General features: G+C 41.2%; 1 protein-coding gene across 1 annotated transcript; it reads left to right on the top strand.

Moving 5' to 3' along the window:
- The first annotated feature begins 15214 nt into the window (after positions 1-15214).
- On the top strand, positions 15215-19999 carry mex3b (mex-3 RNA binding family member B). Its single transcript, XM_028402027.1, has 2 exons — positions 15215-15809; positions 17453-19999. The coding sequence occupies exons 1-2, from the start codon at positions 15587-15589 to the stop codon at positions 18856-18858; spliced, it is 1629 nt and encodes a 542-aa protein (XP_028257828.1). The 5' UTR covers positions 15215-15586; the 3' UTR covers positions 18859-19999.
- The last annotated feature ends 2837 nt before the right edge of the window (positions 20000-22836 follow it).

Here is a 22836-nt window from a genome sequence, read left to right on the forward strand (position 1 = left end):
AGTTGTCCGTAGTTGGGCCTTTTGTGTCCTAAATTGAAGTATTTTAGTCTAAGTGTTACTACTTAGGACACAGGAGTGAAAGAAAATCCATCGTATCAACAGCACTTCCTTTATTGTCTTCTAAACTACATGATATAAATGGCTCTGTTGGATACTTGTGATACATTAGTCCCATTGTTGCATTACTAATAGTGCATATCTGCAGATATCAATACCATTGAATGCAATACGGAACCACAAGGTTTTCAAGTGAAGAAGCAGAAGAAGGAAATGTTTACACTTTTTATTGCTACAGCAAAAGTGAATGTAGTGAAAGTCATTAAATGTTCCTGTACTCTCTACAACAACAGGCTGGCTGACATGGAGGATCTACATTATATTACCAAAAGTATTTGCTCACCTGCCTTGAGTCACATATGAGCTTAAGTGCCATCCCATTCATAACCCATAGGGTTCAATATGATGTCGGTCCACCTTTTGCAGCTATTACAGCTTCAACTCATCTGGGAAGGCTGTCCACAAGGTTGAGTGTGTTTATAGGAATTTTTGACCATTCTTCCAAAAGCGCATTGGTGAGGTCACACACTGATGTTGGTCGAGAAGGCCTGGCTTTCAGTCTCCGCTCCAATTCATCCCAAAGGTGTTCTATCGGGTTCAGGTCAGGACTCTGTGCAGGCCACAGTTCATCCACACCAGACTCTGTCATCCATGTCTTTATGGACCTTGCTTTGTGCACAGGTGCACAGTTATGTTGGAAGAGGAAGGGACACGCTCCAAACTCTTCCTACAAGTTTGGGAGCATGGAATTGTCCAAACTGCTTTGGTATCATGAAGCATTCAAAGTTCCTTTTACTGGAACTAAGGGGCCAAGCCCAACTCCTGAAAAACAACCCACACCTAAATTCCTCTTCCACCAAATTTCACAGTCTGCACAATGCAGTCTGAAATGTATCGTTCCCCTGGCAACCCCCAAACCCAGACTCGTCCATCAGATTGCCAGATGGAAAAGCGTGATTCATCATTTCAGAGAACGCGTCTCCACTGCTCTAGAGTCCAGTGTTTGTAAAAACAGTCGGCATGCCTAAGTGCTTGATTTTATACACCTGTGGCCAGGCCAAGTGATTAGGACACCTGATTCTGATCATTTGGATGGGTGAGCGAATACTGTTGGTAATATAGTGTATATTGGCTTGTATATACTATATATATATATATATATATATATAAATCAAGTATAGTATATAGTACAGCACCTATAGTGCTGAGGTATTAAAGAGCTTTAGTGCTTTAGTGGCAGAAATAGATGCTATGATACATTGCCTCTTAAATAGTAACTAAGATTTTCTATCCTTAAACCCTAACCAACTAATTATCAATCTATTTTTTAACCCACATGTCCTGTACTACAGATATCCAGGGGCATTGGAGCCTATCACAGTTTGGTACACTCTGAGCACAGAGAGACGAGACAAGCAGTCTCCACTCACACTTATGCCCAATTTAAACTCCCCAGTTACCTTTACATGAATGTCTTTGGTACGTGGGAGGAAGCTGAAGAATCTGGAGATAATTCACACAAAGGGGCCAAAGCAGAATCAAACTAAGCACCTTGTTGCTGTACGACAGCAGAGCTAACTGTGCAACTAAGTGTTTTTATACATAAAGCTAACTAAACTAAATAGAGACTGAAAGAAAAAAATAATGGCACAAGTGAACATAAGCAGCATGTGAAAATGAATTTTCAGTGTGCCTTGGACATTCTCCCACAGACAGGAAGATTTTTTGTCACACTAAGAAGGCCCCTGCAGCGTCATAATATGAGGTGATGGAAACCTGACCAATGAGAGTGTGCTGCATCCAGACTGGCATATCTGGCAAGTGGCCATGTTCACAAACCTAGTAAGTGGACTTTGCGGTCTATGGATTCACTTAGCATGGATGATTGGCCAGAAGAGGGGAACAGAAAGAAAGTGGATCAATAAATTTAACACACAGAATCCATATGGCCTTTGAGAGCATTATTACAATCATTTATCTACACAAAACAAAAACATCAAAAACATCTACCTGAGGACATGACTTTTGTCCTCACTTGCACCAGCTATGCCCATTTTATTGCTCGCTCTGAAGTAGCACTGCTGGTACACAAACGTCCCTGTTTACACAGTGAGTCTTCAGCCATTTATCCAAAGTATATCCAATGCTCTGGATAAATGGCTAAATGCTTGTTTAAAGTTCATGCCGCTGCTTGAATTTTTCTGTTTTTTGTCTGCATTGTCTTAAACCAGAGGAGTAATGGATGCCTTCATGAGCTGACTCCCATTCTTTTATAGGCTCAGGATTCCAGACAAAGAGGAGACAAGGACAGGAACAAGAGTCCTGGCTTATACACTGTGTGCTGAGACTTGCTAGGTTATCAGATGGTGGCCTGACCCACATGGAGAGAACAGGGCCATCATTGAGCTCTGGAAAGCCCACTGCAGCAGTGCCTTTCTGAGAGAGCTGAGAGGCCAGGAGACTCGCCTTGTTCTGGATCACTGCCAAGCAGCCAATCAATATAGCCTAGGGTCGATGGAGACAAGAATCACAGCTCCTTTTTTCTGTCCATCCATCTACCTCTTTGCAGAGCAGGGATATGCAACACCCATCCTGGAAATGATTCACTATTGTTCCTTTATATTACCTTCTGTTTTCAGGACTCTGCAGTCTACAGAACAAACACAACACAAGCTTATGTTAGTTTTCTTCTCATAGTATTCATGACTGACCCAATTCCACGCTGAATGACATAAATACATATACAACATGATATCACTGTGCTCGCTCTGGACAGCCTGAAGGCAGATTAGTGAATGGAATGTTCCTGTTCTTTGCTGAATATTTGCCAAGTTCATAAAGCTCTAACAGACAGAATAGCCGCAGTTCCATCTGCTAATATAATGTAGCAAACCTGGGCTAAATGTCTCTTTAAAAGTTTTAATAAGATTTGTAAACATAAACAACTCAAAGTCCATTTCCCCCTTTCCATTAATACAATGTTGACATATTTCATTTAGAGCAAATGCTAAACACGTTTAAAGGATAATAGCTGGAAATTACAATAAAATATTTAATCATATGAAGGTTATATGCAATACGGTTTCTATCATTCTATTGCTATTATTTTTCATTCTGTGATAATGCTATATTATTGTTTATAAAGGACTTTTCAAAACAAAGTGCAATTTAAAATAAATGACAGCAAAAAAGTAACAGTAAGTCATTTTCTAAAATCGTTTACTAGACCTTGATCAGAGTTAGTTAGATAGTAGATAGTAAAAAAAAAGTATTTTGTTTGTCACATTAGTAATGTTATATTTAGACCTAAATATATCCTACTGTGGTTAATAAAACAAAATAAACCTATGATGGAGCTGTGTGTAACCCTGTAATGCCTGGGAAAAGCAAAGGATAAAGGCAAATACAATGTCTTTTTCAGCATGCTCTGACATTAGCATACATGACCATGGCCTGCATGGCTAACAGTTCAGAAGATTATAAGGCTTAGGAATCTGTTCCAAGCCAAAACAACAAGGTGAGGATCTTCTAGGATACAAGACTCTTCTGCCTAAAAGGCACATGGAAGCAGGACTGAGGTTCACTAAACTGATCTGAACAAAGAACAACACTTGTGGAACAATGTCCTATGGACACATGAGACCACAGTGGAGTTGTTTTTTCATAATGATCACCAGCATGTCTGCTGAAAACCACAAAAAAACACAGCATGAAACACCTCATACACACTATCAAGCACGGTGGAGGAGGACTGATGATCTGGACTTTTACAGCTACAGGATCTGGACACCTTGCAGTCATTGAATCAACCATGAACTCCTCTGTATACCAGAGTCTTCTAAAAGTTTTATTTTGTGTTTTTACACAAAAAGCATAGAATTAGAAGCGGGGTGCTAACTGTTGAACATAACGTTTGTCCTACATGGGGCTTCTACCTTATTTCCACATAATATCTGGTTTCGGGCATTCTAGTTTGTGTAGTTCAAAATATTAGAGGCCAGTTGTTTTAAATTGCAGATGAAGGAGGCAGGAAGCAAAAATAATGCTAGCTTTATTAAAAAATACTAAAGGCAAACAGAGAAAAGAGATCTACACTGAGAAGGCAGTTGGCAGTACAGACTAAATGCCAAAGACAAAGCAAGCGTAAAACTTCAAATTATAGCCCGGAAACTTTGGGACAGGCAGCTATTTGGGGCAGGCCTTTAATTTTTCTGGCGAAAACATTTGCTCTTCAAAAATGAGAAAACATGATCAAATTGATAATTTAAGTCATTGTAAATGTCCTCCCTTTAGCATAAGACCATTTTAATTGATATGAAATCCCTTGGATCTAGTGTTACAGGCCAACCTCATGTGCACGTAGAGAGATAAGACTGAAAAGATGATAGTGGGAAATGTCCAAATAATGACCATTTATTGGCTCACGTCCATCCATACTGTTAAGCCACACACCTATTAAACAATCCCAAAATTAATCACAAGCCTGTTCATCGTTTATCATTATCATTCTTTGTCGCCATGGTGGCACTTGGCTTCTGAGAATACGTGAAGAGTAAACAAAGACAGGTCATGAACTTTTTGTCTGCTGATGCCGGCAGCATAACAAAAACAAGAGGTGTGAGAAAATATTTTAATAGAAAAAAAAAACACATTGGGATTTGATGGTATGGTGTAGGGCAGCGGTCCCCAACCTTTTTTGCACCACGGACCGGTATCATGACTTGGTGTGTGAGAATCACCTGTTGCAATAAATCCGTATTTTAAATAGGACTCCTGATATAGTCTTTTAAATGCGGGTTTCTTTTTCTTTGAAGGGGTAGGCTCCTCTTCTTCTGTCTCCTTGTTAGGCCTTTTCCCCTTTCCGAAGAAGCTCTCCAAAGACGTTTGTTTTTTATTCATTTTTGCTAGCTTGTGGGCTTAATTTTGGGGCCGTATCCCGTGACCGAGACAAGGGCAGGTGCTTAAAGGCACAGGCGGATGAATCTGATCGATTTATAAATGAAACAGCTTTCAGACTCAGATAATGAAAAATATATGTTTTGCTCAGTCTTTCTGTGCGGCCCGGTACCAAATGACCCACGGACCGGTACCGGTCCCCGGCCCGGTGGTTGGGGACCACTGGTGTAGGGCATTAAATTGAACAAATGAATTCTAGAGGGATGTCAAGCAAGCAGTAACTATTAGGCCCCGTTCACACTGGAGAAAGTCAAACGAGCTAGAGTAGGATTGAATCAGGATACCCTTTAAACTGGATACATTCAGACCTATTTTCAAATCTGCCTCGTAATATACAGAGTCTGTTCAGGCTGTGGTAGGACCGCGTCATGTGTGTTTTTTTTGTCCTATGTTGTTAGTTCTTTTGTTTTTTTCCGGTTTAAAAAGCAGTTTATTCCTTTGTAGCCCTGTGGAAAATAAACTCGCGGCAAAGCTGTCATAGTGCGACGGTTGTTTACATACAGCTTTTCTACGTGACCTGGACACTGTCCCCTTGAACCTGAAGTATCACGTTGCTAGCCGGATTCGCTAGCCGCATTTGCGTACAGACCTAAGCCATGTTTGAGCCAATCCGGCTAGATCCACCTCCACCTCGGATATATCTGCATTTGCGTTGTTCAGACTCAGAAAAAAAACTATCCATATACGGCCTGAATCCTGCTCTAGCCAGATTGATTTCCCCAGTGTGAACGGTTGTCTTAGAATATTTGTGCTGGGTAGAACTGGCTGAAACAGGCGATCGGTTGGGTTTTAGAAGAGTTTATACAGCCAAAATCTAAAAATCAGACCAGGCTTATAACTGAGGCCTCTATTTGTCCAAATCCATATTTGGACCAGGCCTGCAAACGGGACCGACATCAGTTCAGGACACAGCTATAATTTTTACAGTAGTTTAAATAGAAAACTCAACTTTCAAAATAAAACAGAAAGTTCTCAAGGAAGACAAGAAAACTGAAGACTACACCTCAAATCCTTTCTCTATGTGTTGGAGATCATAAAAAGTAAACTCTCTTTAACTTGCTAATTATATTACTAATTCTTGATTTGAAAGTGAGACAATTTTCGGACTAATCCATGCAGCACTGGTGGATCTAGTGACACACACACACACACACACACACACACACACACACACACACACACACACACTCCCCAGCAGTTCAAAGTAGTGACCAGGCGCAGTTACTGGGACAAAGGCTGGTTTCATAAGGCCAAACCTGCTACAGGCAGTTTCCCATTAAAAATACACACTTTCAGCAGCAGCAAAATATGGCAGTACTTTAGGCGTTTGTTGTTGTTGCTGAGTTAAGGGTGGAGACCTTTTTTGCACCCATGTGTGCCCACAGTTACTTCAGATGGAAGTCACCATGCAGACCTGCATCCAGTCAGCACATTGGCCTTAGTAAGAGAATCTGAAGGTGACAGGAAGGCTGTATGATGCATACAAAGCTGGGTGAAAATCATACTAAAGGTTCTGTATATCTTAATGTATCCAGACACAAGAAGTAATACTATGACAAATGCAACACTGCTCTCTGTGTGGGACAAGTGTGCTATGAGGTTTTTGGTGTCCTGCTGCTATTATTATTATTATTATTATTACTAATATCTAGCAGCATAAGCAGTAGGAATATGAATCAAAAGTATCAAAAGTAGCCTTACCATGTGGTTTAAAGTGTCGCCAAAGAGGCATTAGTGTTATCTCCATCACAGACTAATGCAGGCAGGCTCTGTTCATTGTGAGTTACTGCAGTCTCTGAGCTCTACTGGATCTTGCCCACTGGTGCCATTCTCCAGTCCATTAGGATCTGATTTCCGGCATGGAAACATCACTCAGCACCCATTCTCCGTCTCAGTGTCTGTAATGTACCATCTCTACCAGCTTGCCTGGAGAAATCATTCATCCCCTGTATCCATCCATCCATCTTTTCCTCTCTACATGCAGCAGGGCAGGCAGCCCCACCCAGAGACTCAGAAAACCATGATCTAATGTTTATATAGGAACGCCTGCAGCTTTCTAGCTGAGGAAGAGGGATTTAGGATGAGGCCCTTACCAGTGCTCTGTTTTTAGGTCCAGTAGTTCTACTTGAGTTAGTATATAATGTAAAAATACTATATTTTATAGTATTTAAATGAATAACACTGACTGCTGTGGTGAGCTTTTTTTATACAGAGATTCTTGCATTACAGTTTTTTCTGATTGCTTAAACACTAACAATGATTCTTATAGCACAATTTCTAAAACTATTAATAGTTTTAGCAAAATCACTCACTGAGTTTGCAAAACTAAAAGCAAAAAAACTGCTTTACACTCAATTTGCACTTTTGTAACACACAATTTGCAATTGTATAAATATACAGTTTTTTCTGATTGCTTAAACACTAACAATGATTCTTATAGCACAATTTCTAAAACTATTAATAGTTTTAACAAAATCACTGAGTTTGCAAAACTAAAAGCAAAAAAACTGCTTTACACTCAATTTGCACTTTTGTAACACACAATTTGCAAATGTATAAATATAATCAACTTCACAGCACTCTTTTTGCTGAACTGTAAACACAACTCACTGCTTTACACACAATTTCCAAATGATCAACACACTCCTAGTAAAACTACACACATTTATGGCTGGTATTTACACTATTTTGCCAACTGTCTGGCTACACTGTCACATGTGAGAACTGTTTTACATCATTAGTTCACTTTGCAATCAGCATGAGCTCTGTGAATAAGCCTCAGGTAAGCTTCAGTGTGGAGAACAATGGAGGGAGAAGAAGACTGAGAAGAGAGAGAATTAGAGGAGGAACATGAGGAAGAGGAGGAGGACGAAGACTAGGACGTGAATTTAGAGGAAGAGGACAAGGAGATGAAGAGGAAGGAGGAAGGGTAAGAAGAAATAGAATTACTGATGTCATCGGAGCTACAATAGTGGATCATGTGATCAACCATGGACTGACCCTGAGGGAAGCTGGACAACGGGTTCAGCCTGAGCCGCTACACTGTAGCAAGCATCATAAGGACATATTGATGAGAATGGGTTAGTACAGTTCCTTCACTCTAAGTTTTGTAGTAGTACCACACTCTAATGAGAAAAACATCAATACTGTACATGTAAAACTGAAACTGTTACTCCACAGAATTACTAGACATCCAGCATCTGGAAGGAGGCATGCGAGGATATGGACCAGGCATCATGTCAGGCCTAGATACGGCACTCCAGGAGACATGTTCCCCGGTGCCTTGGACTAGAAGACATTGCATGTGATGTTGATGAAATGAGACTGATTTTCTCTCTCTCTCTCTCTTTCAGTGAAATTGTATGTTTTCTTGTGTTTGTTTTGATGTGTGTGAATAAACATTCATACTTGAAATTTGAATCCCTGTGTGTTTATAGAACTATTTATGACAAAGGTTTGACCTCACATAGACAGACCTTGTGCACAGAGAAAGCAAAAGCCAGATGTGTTTTCAGTTGATACCATCAGTGTGTAGTTGGCACATTGTGTGCTTAGTAATATGATGGGTTGTGTTAACTGTGTGGTACAAAAATACCATTTTTACAAAGGTTTGAAGAGTTAAGCAAGATGTATTGGCTTTTGCAAGAGATCTACAATGTTTTGCTGATTTGGTGTAAGGTTTTTTTATTTGTGTGTAGAGTTTTGCACAAATAGCCAATAGTTACAGAAATGTGCTTAAGCAATCAGAAAAAAACTGTAAAAGAACAGAGTAAAAAAAGGCAGGGTAATGTGAATGACAGATCATGTGACTATAGCTAGATCCCTTTATATACAACAAATAAAGAACAATAAACACTCTGTACATGATAGTGACTACAGGTTACTCATCTTATTGATTCCACTGCCTAGCTAGAATCACTTCGGTAAACGCCATTGCAGTGTTTTATGTGACCCATCAAATGGCACAGTTTATTTTATTTATACTGATTACATTTATGTGACTCACTATAATTGTGACTGGGAATATAATACAGAAAAAAACACATCTGAAGGGCTGGTTGCCCAGAAAGACAACTCTCTATAAGGCACGGCTGTGTTTTATAAATGCCTTTTCTCTATGTTCCATTCATAAGTGCTGGCCACTGGATTCTGCTGAGCCAGGAGAAGATGTGATTGAGTGTTTTACCTCCACACTTACTCCCCCTCCTGTCACTGTTTATACACCGGCCTCGTATATGCATTTGGCAGAGGCACTGGCAAGGAAGAGGGAAGGGGGTTTCTTGCTGGGCTGCCTGGTGATCAGCAAGCTTTTAGTAGACATTACTGCACGGAGTCTGAACACAGAGGTGGATATTCATATGTGCAGTTTTTAATCCGGGATTGAAAAAAGCAGATTCCAATAGGTTCTCATGATTAAATGATATAATATGTTTCTTTATGATTAGGTAGCTGGACATATACCATAAGCCCCTTCCACACAATAACCAGAGCCCTGACATCACCACAGGAGCTGTGTGAGTGAGAATTCGCAGTGAGAGTGGACATGTTGCGTTTTTGCTTGACTGTATAATGCTTTTCACTTTTATATTGATACACTGTGAATTAATGCACAGACATTAGGTATTATATATATTGTTATTATCAACAGTAGAAACATCTATCATTACAGATGAATCCTCTTTCTCAGAAACAGCTTTCTAACAAAAACAAATTGTGTTTGAATACAGTAAAGGCAGGAGAGTGACCTGCTTCTATAGAAGCAGATTGCATTTAAACCCCACTCACACCAGTGGAGAAAATAATCCATGGGTCTTCATTGGATTCGTATTGCACACATGCCCTTCTTCATTATTTGGGTCCTGTAGTACAGAGCGGGTTAAGGAAGTTGATGGATACTAGTGCATGTTAGCAATGTAATAGTGAGCTATTGTAGTTAGTTAAAACACTAACGAAGGCTTTCGTATCTGGATCGCCATGTTATTCTTTCCAGGCCTCAGAAAATGGATCCACCCACACGCTGGTGCCTCACTGATCAACACTGGAAACATAATTTAATTCATAGATTACAATCATTATGCTAAGCTTATTATTATAAAAATAAAAATGTGATGTGTTAAAAGCTTCCTGGGTGGGTTAGGATAAAGCAAAGCACAAAGGAAAAAACTGGAATGAAAAAAAAATACAATGATCTTATCCTAATGTAAAAAAAAAGGCAAATAAAAAATGATTTCTTTATTTTAAAAACTAGCTTTATAAGGTCAGATAATTTTTCATTTCACAGAAGAACTGCATTATTAGTTCATCTTAGGTGAGTAAGACATATGTTTAGCTCTAGCCAAAATTTGGAATTTGGTTTTTCTGATGCCACAGTCAGCTATTGACTGAATATGAGACGAGAATGAGAGGGAGGAAGGCAAAGACAAAGAGCTGGATTGTGGCTGGTTGTGGCTGGCTGTTGAGGGGAAGGAGGAAGACGAGGAGGAGGACAAGAAGAAGAAGGAGGAGGAGGAGGGGATGGTGGGATGAAGAAGGAGGAGGAGGGTGAACGGTGTGTTGTGCTGCATTGTGTGCTGGCGGCTCCAGCTGCCCTGCCGCTGTGCTGCTTGGCTCACCGAGCGTCTGGCAGGCAGCCAATCACAGTGCAGGGAAGCAGTGCCACTTCAGTTCAGTGTGTCAGAGCGAACAGGAGAGGGAGGGAGGAGAGGGAGGGTGGAGATACAGAGATGTAAGAAACACAAGAGGAGGGAGCAGGGAGAAAGAAAGGAAGGAGGCATGGAAGAAGCAAATAGGGGGGAGAGAGAGAGAGAGAGAGAGAGGGATGAGAAGAGAGAGAGAGATGGAAAGGGGTGGAGGCAGACAGCACTGCATCCATACCTCAGGATCCAGCAACAACACATAGCCTGCACCATTTCTATAGCTCTAAACACTTCAAAGCAGACCGCCTCTCTGCATGTACATCAAACCTTGTTATTTCTCCAGCAGTTACATCAAGCAGTCAGCGTGAAGAAAAAAAACACACAAAAGAGATTACACTACATGCATACTGATGAGCTCACACCCATCCGTACCTTTACCTCCAGAGCTGTCAACAAGAATGAATCACACATTTCCTGTTTTCCTTCCTTTGTCATCTGTTGTTATTTTCCTGAATGGCTGTAATGCTGACTGAAAAACCTTGTTCTACCAAAGACATCCTTGAAAGCTCTCGTCTTTCAAGCCTCAGCTTTTTTTCAGCAGTTAACATTTTTTTTTCTGCAGTGTTGGGATTAGAAACAGGAGGGTTAATATCAACTTATTTGAACAAGGACATTCCTAAATTCATTCAGTCAGTGAAGAAATATGCAAATACTAGACTGTACGAAAAGACACATGTTGATATCATCCAAAGACAGGCACTACTTTTGGAGCCAGACTCAAGAAGCCACTTGTGGAACTACAGGCTTTGGCACTTTTTTGTTGTCTACTCTCTTCACTAGGTCGCCACTTTTAGCACAAGTTAACTGTGTTGTTCAAGGTGACACTTGTCACCATGGTGGCTGGAAGTGACACAAAGAATTGGGACATTTTTGTCTCAGAAAATGTCTAAAAAGGGTATGTTTTAATCCAATATTTATCTAAACCTAACTACGCAGTTTTAAAGTTTAAACCAAGTAGATTGTACTAAGCTAAAGCCTGCCACATTGCATGTAGCCCTGCCTCCTCATGCTTAACAGCTGTATCAGTCCTATGTGTGAATGATATCCTGTAACACAATAACATGTTTTGTTAACATTAATTAGCAAGTTGTATTTGTCCATATGTTCCTTTAGCATATGAATGTGGCATGTTAAGCAGAACATAACCACCAATATTGTCGACTTTCCCCAGTGGTAGCTTCAGTGTATAAAATATGGATGAAGCTCTGGGGGTTTCATGAAACCAAGATAGAGGTATTTCCTCATGTTCTGACCTTTGATTTTTGTTCTCTTGAAGTCATCATACAGTCCTTCAGCATCCCACTGCCTCCCTCATCTAAGCAGCACCTTTATTAGACACACTGAAACATACCATTATGGACAGACACTGTTTTCTTTTGTTTGTGCTCACATTATAGGTTAAATAGAAGGGGCCACGAAAGAAGTAGCAACCATTGAATCGCATTCTTTTGGATACTGATTACTGTGCAGTGGTATAGACACATAGGTTTTATATGAGCACTAGTATAGAAACAATTATCATAGAGCCCTTGTAAAATCTATTTTATAACAATGTATATCTGGCCACTTGGTGGCAGCAGAAGTAGTTCAAAATGATATCTGACACATTATGACATAATAAAGTTGACATCTACTTGTATACCTGTTTACACACACAGCAGAATGTGACGTGAGCAGGCTACAATAGTTAGCTAATCATGCAGCTTTAAACTGGAAATCAGGGGCAAAATTGATCTAGTCACATTTCTGTGTTTACATATTGTAGCTGTAACTAGGCACACATTTGAAAAAAATCACGCAGTACAGTAGTGTGAATAACCTGCAGAGGCAACAGGAAGCCTCTACTGTATGCGTGCGCATGAGGTCAGGGTGTTAGAGTGAGCAGCAGTGTGCAGACAGGCTGCTCTGTATCCTGTGACCTGCTGTTTACTGTGACCCAGTGTCTGTGTCTGCAGCCCTGCAGCTACAGCGCAGTGACTGGCAGAGCGATCACTAAGCCCTGTCTGTCTCTGCCGCTCTCTGGGTTAGAGTGGGCTAAGCTTTTCTTTCTCTCATTAAAAGGCATACGGGTAATCGCCTTTAAGCAGCTGGCTAACGCCTAATACCAAACAACAAATATCCGCGATGATGCTGCAATCAGTGTCCATCTGGACTTAAGAAAGAGCAGTGGGACGCACTGTGGGTCCATGCACACCACAGCAAACACCAGGCACTTATTGGCATCCACTGCTTAGCGACTTACAGAACAAATGTTACAAGCCTGTATAGAGAGATGAAAATGCAGATAAATGCAGCAGCAAGAAGTGGTCCGTGGGATTATTTCTCTGTAAGAACAGTCAATGAGGGTGCATTTTTCTATTCTAACACTACTGTGATTTCTGCAGGGCTTAATACTTGGATATTATATTGGACATTATTATTATGATTCTGGCGGATACCAGGATAGGTGCTTAATTAACATTGGAAGACTTAAAAAGAAAGATAAAAATATTAGTGTCCGTTTGTCTGGCTAAACATTTGAAATTATTTTCAAATATTAAAATAACACTCAGATTACAACCCACTGTGAAACTTTTCCCTCACAACAAATGAATGGTCAGTGGTCCTCATCAGGCTTCAGGGGGTTGTCCAACAAAACTGAAAGTAGCTTGAATTTGAATTTCAAAGTCAATGGCTTCAGTAATGTGGTCAAAACAGCTTCTAAAGAATTGTCATGGCTATTTGTTTGCCAGCTGCTACCGTTTTAAGTTCTTTTAAACCTCCACCTTTACAAGAACCAAAAATGAACAAAACAAAAAAAGAAAAAAATGCATCTGTTATTTCCCCCACCACATGGGTTTAACAACAACTAACTTTAATATCTTTCCTAATCCCAGTAGATACATGTGCCTTTCTGTTTTTTTAGCTATGTTGAATGTCTTGAATGCACCAGTGCATACCTGTAAGGATTAAACAGTCAGTTGATAAGAATTGAATTTGGGATTTTAGCAACCAGAAAAACTCTAGGAACAGAACTTGAGGATTTTAGTACCAGTACTTAATTCATATTGGCTAGTACTAAGATTCTGGGACATCTCTTTGAGAATAACCAAACACACATATCATGTCAATATTATGATTCTGAATTAGAAGTACATGTCTACTGTTCATCGTTTATAATGCAGGATTATGGAAAACACATTGCAGGATTGCAGGGAATGGAGAGGTGGGGAGCAGGGAGGGATGGGTGGTTGAGGTGTCAAATATTAACAAGGTCCCATCCCATCACCTCCTCTGGTTCCTGAGGGGTTCCTCATTAGCATTGGTATTGTAGTCCAGGATTGAGGTGACAAAGCAAACTGCTTCTAGTCTTAACGGTTTTGAATCGGCTTCAAATCCCTTTTGTGCTGGCCAAAAGCCCCCTGACCGAACACCCCCACCCCCTCTCCACCACCATCCTCCTCCTCCTCCTGCCTCTCTCCCGTAGCCTTCCACAAAGACTACCAACTCATCAGACTGCAATGTTCTTGATGAAAAGCTTCATAACGCCACACTACACCAAGGACAAAGGCAGAATGCTAACTGCTTGTAGTTACTACTGCTGGACTTAAACACAAACATTATGAAACAAAAAGCTCCCTTACAAATTTTAAAAGCTTGAGTTCCAGAGAATTCACTCATGTCCTGATTAAGTTGTGATGCAAGGTCGGGTATTTTCAGATTTGTTTTCAAATTGTTTATTAAATTTTGCTTATCAGAAGTTTGCAACTTCTCTGTGACCTGGCCTTTTCCAACATACAGTGACTGTATAATTATATACACATTGTGATGCAATTATAATGGACACATGTGACTAGACAATAAAAAGAACCACATATGGCTGGGTTAAATAATGCAATAATGCTCAGTAGGTCTTTACTGTTTGACCATGTTTGTATCACTGTGTACTTGTATCACATGTGTCAATACATTCTATTCTATTCTATTCTGTTCTATCTCCATTAAAATAAATATCATTTTATAATCCAAGTTAAACCGAACTATCTTCTTCATTTAATTCTGGGAAAATAAAAAAACAAAGTATTATTCCTAGACTACAACAGTACAAATTCAAACCAGCACTAATGTTGTTCTAGCCATGTGTTACAGGCAGTCCCATCATATAAATTGATAATATTGTGTGTGTGGTCAACTGCAGGAAAACCCCAAACAGCTCAGACAGACTGAAGAAAAACACAGATGATGCCTCATAAATATGTCTGCTGGTTTATTGACTTCATATTACTGTTGTAACTTCATGTGGCAGTGCTGTCATGCCAGCAGCCTGAGCCAGGAGCAAACAAGACTAGGAACAAAGAAATGGGCGTGGCTTTGTATTGACACGCCCAATCAACACTTTCCTGCCAATCAGCTGCCGGGTATGCAAATACCTCGCTGCACCGCATCGTCCCTGCCCTGGCGGTGACGTCACCGCACATCTCTCTCTGTCTGGCTCTGCGAGGATTCAGACAGAAGCAACAGAGGACCTGAGGGAAGGAAGCCGGGGAGGGGTCCTTTGTCAGGGAAGGAATATTATTACTCTCAGCACCGCCGGCCCTGGAATAAACACGCTTTTCTTCGCGGTCTTTCCGTTTTATTTCGCAGCTCGGCTCGGCTCGGGGCATCCAGCTTCTATCGGGAAAACAAAGGGGTGGACGTTTTTTGCAGCTCCTTGCACTGTTTTCCTTTCCCCACTCAGCCGCACTGATTTATTTGCACTGACCAGTTGTCTTTGAAAACCGGGTCCGGTGCCTCTCCCCTCCTCCCCTCTCCTTCTTTCTCCCCTGATCACTCCTTCTTTTACCCTCCTTCTTTTTTTGCCTTTTTATCCGAATCCGCAACGCTGCGGAGCCGCAGAGATGCCCAGCTCGCTGTTTGCCGACAACAGCGTCCAAGGGGATGCGCTGGACGACCAGAGAGCCCTGCAGATCGCCTTGGATCAGCTCTCCCTGCTTGGCTTGGACAACGACGAGAATTCCTTGTACGACAACAACCAGGAACCCCGGAAAAAGAGCGTCAACATGACCGAGTGCGTCCCAGTTCCCAGCTCCGAGCATGTGGCTGAGATTGTGGGCAGACAAGGTGTGTGTTTCGGTGTTTTTATTTGCCATGCAGCTGGACAGTGCAGACACCCAAACACATCTAGATCCTATGTGGGAGGAACGGAATGCCAGTACACATCCACATAATGCACGTTATACTGTCCACACAGTCGTTTTTAATGCACAGTTTAATTACATGTATCTGACTGGTCTGTGTTACAGTACAGGCAGTGAGCACGAACTTTGTTACTGTCCCGCCGGTTAGTCACACATTGTTCATCCTCTATAAATACACAGCGGCAGCGAGTACCAATTCAAGGAGCTGGATTTAAGTGAAATAAGTGGGATTATGTTGTCTGTGCCGAATTAAAGCACTCTACTAGGCATCTTCGAAAATGTAGTAGGTCATACCATTAAGTGTGTAGTAGAAAAATCATCAAATTATAAAATCAGTGGACTTAAGGCTTAGAAGAAGCTCCTTTGGATGTAGTGTAGCTGACATGATGGCTGTTATTATAATCATCTGGTAACATGTAGGTCACATCGTTGCCTGATATAACCCCACATTGTGTGAGTGTGTTTTGTCCTCTTAAATCGACTCCTGACCGCGGTAATGATCACTACAAGATCAAATTAGGACAACGGTCACGATCTTACCTTGCCACAGGCAGCAGACGCCCATAGCTGCACAGACTTCCAGCTGTAGGGCTGCAGGGCGGTACTGGTGCTTGGTTACATATGCGGAATCCCCTCCCTGTGCTGCTGCTGCTTCTGCTGCTGCTGTTCCCAGAAAAAACAAAAACAAACAAAACAAAGGACCTGGAAGGAACTCCAAGCTGTGACTCTAGTGCAGTGTCGTGTTTACATCCAGTGCCCTCACTTGTTATGAGTTATATCAGGTTATAAGATTATTTTTAGGCCTCATGTAAGTGACTCTTATCCTTATCTAACCCAGTGGTGATGCTAACTCAATAGGAGTGGTTGACTGTCATAAGGCCCAGTTATAAGTAGATAAGTGTGCCAATTTACATTTAATATATCACAAATTTGGGGTTTGACCACAATACATGATATGCCATTTGGTTTTCCAGTACACCAATGTGTTGACTGGTCCATACTGTTTGGATCCCCCCCTGGGGTTAAAAATCACGTTTTGTCTGAATGAGCCAAAACAGTGTAGGTGTTTATTTGCATACAGACATCCAGTCACAAGTGGTCACTCCAGACACATTTAACGGCAGGTGTTAACTGTCATACTTTCTGTTGTTATTTAGAGAATGTAAGTGCCCTTCTCTGCTGGTTACATCACTCGTCCCACTCAGTTGGCGTTGCTCTGCTAATTATGTCAGACTTCCAGGGCGACTTCCTCAGCTGGGCCCATTTTGATGATAAAGAGTTGTGTGTCTGTGTCTGAGGTGGGGGTTGGAATGCAACCTAATGCACCACTGCCAGACTATAAAGTGTTTATGTAGCTGTTCCCAGCTTTCCATAATTCCTATTATGCTGCTATATAGCAGCTGTTGATGTCATTCATGTAGAAGTGTTTTTTTTATAGTGATTCGTGTTGTTAGCACCTGGTTTGTTTTTCTCTAATTGCGGTGCATGGCATTGTGAAAGACAGCAATACATGTAGTAGTCCATATGAAATTGTATAATGGTGTTTTTCCTTCTTTCTTTCCCTAGGCTGCAAGATCAAAGCACTGCGAGCAAAGACCAACACCTACATCAAGACCCCGGTTCGAGGTGAGGAGCCAGTTTTTGTGGTGACTGGCAGGAGGGAGGATGTAGCCATGGCCAGGAGGGAGATCATCTCTGCTGCCGAGCACTTCTCCATGATCCGAGCCTCCAGGAACAAAAACACCAGCCTGAATGGGAGCGGCACCCCGGTTCCCGGACCGCCCAATTTGCCTGGACAGACCACCATCCAGGTTCGGGTGCCTTACCGTGTGGTTGGTCTGGTTGTTGGTCCCAAAGGGGCTACTATCAAGCGCATCCAGCAACAGACCCACACCTACATTGTGACACCAAGCCGAGACAAGGAGCCGGTGTTTGAGGTGACTGGGATGCCGGAGAATGTGGACCGGGCACGCGAGGAGATCGAAGCCCACATTGCCATGAGGACAGGAGGCCTTATTGAGCTTCAGGATGAAAACGACTTCCACGCCAATGGGACTGATGTGGGTTTTGATCTGCATGGGAATGCCACACTGTGGTCCAAACCCAGTGCTGGAATGACACCCAGCTCGGTGCGCAAACCTTTCTCCAACTACCGCAACGACTCATCATCTTCCCTGGGCAGCGCCTCCACAGACTCCTACTTTGGTAACAACAGTTCACGCATAGCCGACTACAGCCCCCCAAGCCCAGCCCTCAGTTACACCACCACCAACAACAACGGCAACAACAATAACAACAACATTAACGTCAACACCAATGGCAACGGGTTTGTTTACGGAAGTGAGGTAATCTCGCCTGACTGCGCTGATCTGACTTTTGACTCCTCTCCAGGTTTTGATCCCACACCAGCCCCGCCAGGCCTCCTGTGGTCCCAATATGATAGTCGCATGACCCCCTCCTCTAATGGAGGCAGCTCCCCCACCTCCAACTCAGCCATGTTCCCATCCAACACGTCCACTAACGCCAACGGGCTAGTGGTCAGCCAGAGAAGGGTCAATGGGTGCACCCCGCAGCCTAGGTTGTCACCTCCCCTTCATAACCACGCCGGAGGGCCCAATGAGCACCCACTGGCCCGAAGGGTGCGCAGTGACCCAGGTGGGGGCCCACTCAGTTTCCCTGGTTATTCAAGCTCTATCGCCTCCTTGCCCGGCCCCCACCTCCCCGGGGTTCCGTGTGACTCCTCAGCCTCTTCGTCCTCCTCCTCTTCCTCCTCCTCCACCTCATCTGGCACCAGCCGAAAAGGCAGCCGCGATTGTTCAGTGTGCTTTGAGAGTGAGGTCATTGCTGCCCTGGTTCCCTGTGGGCACAACCTCTTCTGTATGGAATGTGCCAATCGTATCTGCGAGAGGAGCGAGCCCAAATGCCCTGTCTGCCACACCGGCGTCACTCAGGCTATACGTATATTTTCATAAGGAGTGTGACTCTGACCGTCTCATCAGCGAGACAAGGGTACAATAGCAACAACAGACTCTTCATACCGCTTTAATGAGAACACCCAATCATCAATTTGGAAAGTGTACATAGATATACATATGTATGTAAGAGGCTGCAGTATCCAGGAGGGACAGATGCCCCTTCTCCGTCAGAGTTGTTAATAATATACTGTAGCTTGGGGAAATATTTTCAACATCTAAGTGCATGTTTTAAATATTACAGTATAGTAATCAATAGTTCTAGTTAATTGTACCCTATATTTATGAAGAGAAAAAGACTCAGACAGTGGTACGTACGTCAAAGTGTAGACTGTTAGAAGGATGAGCCTTCTAGATTTGCCCATCGAATGTAGTGAGAGGGGAGGCTGTGGCTAGGAAGCAGAGGGCTTCCAGCCAAGCAGGACTATTGACTTTGATACAAAGATACTGCAGCTCGAGGTCAGACACCACACGAGAGCAGGGGAGAGCAACGACATATCCTACATATATATGTATAAAAACAATTTCCACGAGTTGAAAGTTTTAAATGACATTAATACAGATTGAAGTATTTTATTCTTTTTTGACTTGAAAGATTATATTTCTTATTGCAAAGATGTTTACAGATATTTTAATTTAAGTTCAGTGAACTTTTTTGTAGCTGGGTTGAAATATTGTTTATTTTTTAGTATGGCCTTATGGCATTGATCACTGTATTATTTTAATATCACACGACTGTGGGAGGAAATCCAAGTCTACAAAATTGTGTATTGTATTTGACAGTATTCTGTTGGGATGGAGTTTTTATAGGTTCAGCAAAAAATGTCTTTTAAATCTGCTTCACCCAGCATATTTTTATTCACTAATATAAAGCATATTTTATTCTATATTATTATAAAACATTGAACTGTACAAAACTTAGTAAGTTGAACACAAAGAAACCGTTTATGCTTTCTAAAAATTTGTATGAATTAGATTCCAGTGGGAATTACAGGCTTCTGTTGCACCACTATAGTTTTAGTATTTCTATTTTAATACATTTGTTTACCACTTCTTTATGTATATGTAGGTGAAGTTACTTGAGCGTAAATGTACTTTATTGAGCAAAGTTTAAGAACAAAGTATATTTTATTTTATGATAAAGGGCCTTTAACCTCATGGTCAAATACTAATATTATATTTGCTGAGACAAGATTTGAAAATGTATCAAGAGTTTTATTTTTCTGACATTTAAAGTTATACATGATAAAAAGTAAGTAATGGTGCTACTTCATGTTTTTTTAAGTATTTCTATATAAGTCCAATAAAAATGGTACATTCATGAGTCATCTGCTTTCCGTGTTCTTCCTGAGGTTTGGGATTGTTACAGGGATCATCACTGGCCTAATTATTGAGGGTATGCCTTGACAGGCGTACTTGTGTGGCCTTATCACTAATTAGAAGTGCTATGTGGCCTATTCTTATACAGGTACAATGCTGCAAAAGACCATAATCTGGCTCCGCTGGGTGCTGATGGACTAATGGAACAGTTTATCAAACCACTGAGAGTTTATAGTGTGGTGTTTGATTAGTTTGTGTGATTTATAACTGGTTTGTAATGGAAGTCCCTTTATTGTCATATAATCACACACAAAAAAAACAATCAACGAATTTGGTTTGTTTAAATCCTGGAAACTGCATTTACTTTATTTTGAAAGTGTTCACTGCTTAAATAATCAGCTTTATAAATGGTAAAAAGTGAGTGCAACCCTGCAGATAACTGGTCCAGGACAGTTCTGGTGACATAATTCCCGTATGAAAAACAAGGATTTTTAATTCAATTTTATTTATATAGCACCTTTTACAATCAACATTGTCTGTAGGTGCTTTGAAGAGACCCAGGTGGAGATCATGTCTCTAAAGGGTTCCTCTGTGGAGTCTGTTAAAACATGCAGTAATACTTTAGCACTTCACCTTGGACAGAGGAAAACCATGACTACGCAAATACCAATAAAAAGCAGCAGAGCTGTGTTTTGTTGAGCACCCCCCACCCCCCTTTGCCAACCCTCTCTTTTTCTCTTTCCACTGCAGTCAGCACATTTCACTGCTATGCCTTCAGGTTGGGTTCACTTACATTTCTGGCCTATCTTTAAGACATTTGGGATTTTTTTGTTTTGTTTGCTTTAACACTAAATCTTCTGTAGTAAAGTTATCCTCATTTCAGGTGTCCACTGAGAAGTGTGAGAAGACACTTTTCTCATCACACAGCACACACCTGAAGTGGACACAGTTACAGCCCCCCAAGGGGCTGTAACTGAGTTAAAAAGGAAATTATTTAAACTGGAAACAGCCCCAATGGCTTCATTGACTGGCTTTTGAAAAGTTCATGCTTATTCTCCTCTTATGTGAACTGAAACAAAAAAAAGAAACATGTGCTATGTGAATTTCTTGTGTCACTGGCTGTAAGTGAGTGACACTAGTGAAGAGTAACTATTTCATTAGAAATATTTTTTTTTAAAATAAAAAAAATAGTAAAAAATAGGAAAAAGCACCATAGTTTAGATAGTTGGACTCTGCCTTGAAATCCAACACATTAAAAAAAGTACAAGGGTTCAGAGAAGTAATGCTGTTTCTTTTCCTTCTAGATGACCCTTAACACAAAAGGTAATGTTACAGGTTGATGTTAGCTAGCAGCCAGTTGACACTTGTGTCAACTGTGTTGTTCTGACCTTTAGCCGAAGTTGTAAAGTGTGATAATCCTGCAGGCAGCAGCATTTGATGTTTTTGTACATGCAGTCTTCATTTTAGCAGAACTGAGGTGTGTTCAAAACCCTGCAGCAGATGCTGTTATCCTGACATCATTTCAGCTCCTGGCTGTTGCAGGAAAATACAAAGATGATAACATAAATAATATTGCATACAGTTTATAGGACTTGAAAAAACTGGTCACAATACATTCAGGCTTTGAAGGTGCAGGGGGTATCAAATTATATATATATTATAAAGTATCAAATTATAGGGGGTGTTTGACATTTTCGGATGAAAAAGTTGTAGATCATTTTTATGTTGTTGGGCAAATCAACCTTTTTGTCAGTTCTGTTTGTGCATTAACCAACTAAGAGCAAACCTTTATGGTAGTAGTAGTATTTGAGATCAGAAACAAGGGCCCTGATTTGTAGTAGTAAAAGTTTGCTTGACCAGCCATACCCATTCAAATTCTCTTAGGCAATAGGTCTGGAAAACATCCCCTGCAGCCAGTTCCACTCAGTACAATGAATAGAAAAAGAATTAGGATGACTGGTAAAACTCACCTGAGTATAGAAATTGAAATAACAAATTAGAAAAACATGTGTATGTTTGGTGTTTTGATTGACAATAATTGACCCACAATGACACAAAGAGAGAAGTGTGTGGTATTTATATGGTATTCATTTTTCTCTGTGCTGAGAGAAAGTGAAGCTGTGACAAGGACACCTATGCTAATCCAGGAGCATGTCCAATGGAAATCTTGATGATCTTTCTAAAGCACAATAATTATAAGTAATAAAGCACCTGCATTCCAACATATCACTCAAAATCTGCATCTAGGTCACACCCTGATTTAATTTTAATAGCAAAGCTAAGAGTATTTATAAAACCACTTAGAATCCTTTGCCCTCTGTCATAACAGAACAGCTTCTGCTCTGCTTGTTTTTTCCCTCCCCCATGTTCTCAAGTGCATCCTCATCATGTCATGTGGTTGTGCTGGAAACATTGACGTTTAAACACATGCTTCGCTGCAAGATAGTAAATGCGGACAGAGCAGGCTCTAATGATAAGTTTAAAATGGAAACATCTAACACAGACACACAGAAACTGGCCCCGTAAACCATATTATTAGGAAGCAATCTTACCACCGCGGAAAAGAGCTGACAAGTGTTTTTAGTCAAATATGCAACTAATGGAGTTCACATGCTGCTACTACTGGTCAGAAGAAGAAGGTCTGTGCCTCTCCTGTCC

This window comes from Parambassis ranga, chromosome 3, assembly GCF_900634625.1.
Source record: "Parambassis ranga chromosome 3, fParRan2.1, whole genome shotgun sequence".
NCBI classification, from domain to species: Eukaryota; Metazoa; Chordata; class Actinopteri; family Ambassidae; genus Parambassis; species Parambassis ranga.

Excerpts from the sequence above, each read along its gene's own strand:
- mex3b (XM_028402027.1), top strand. The coding sequence starts at position 15,587 with ATGCCCAGCTCGCTGTTTGCCGACAACAGCGTCCAAGGGGATGCGCTG. Across the intron at positions 15,810-17,452 it reads TGAGATTGTGGGCAGACAAG|GCTGCAAGATCAAAGCACTG; the intron begins GTGTGTGTTTCG and ends TTCTTTCCCTAG.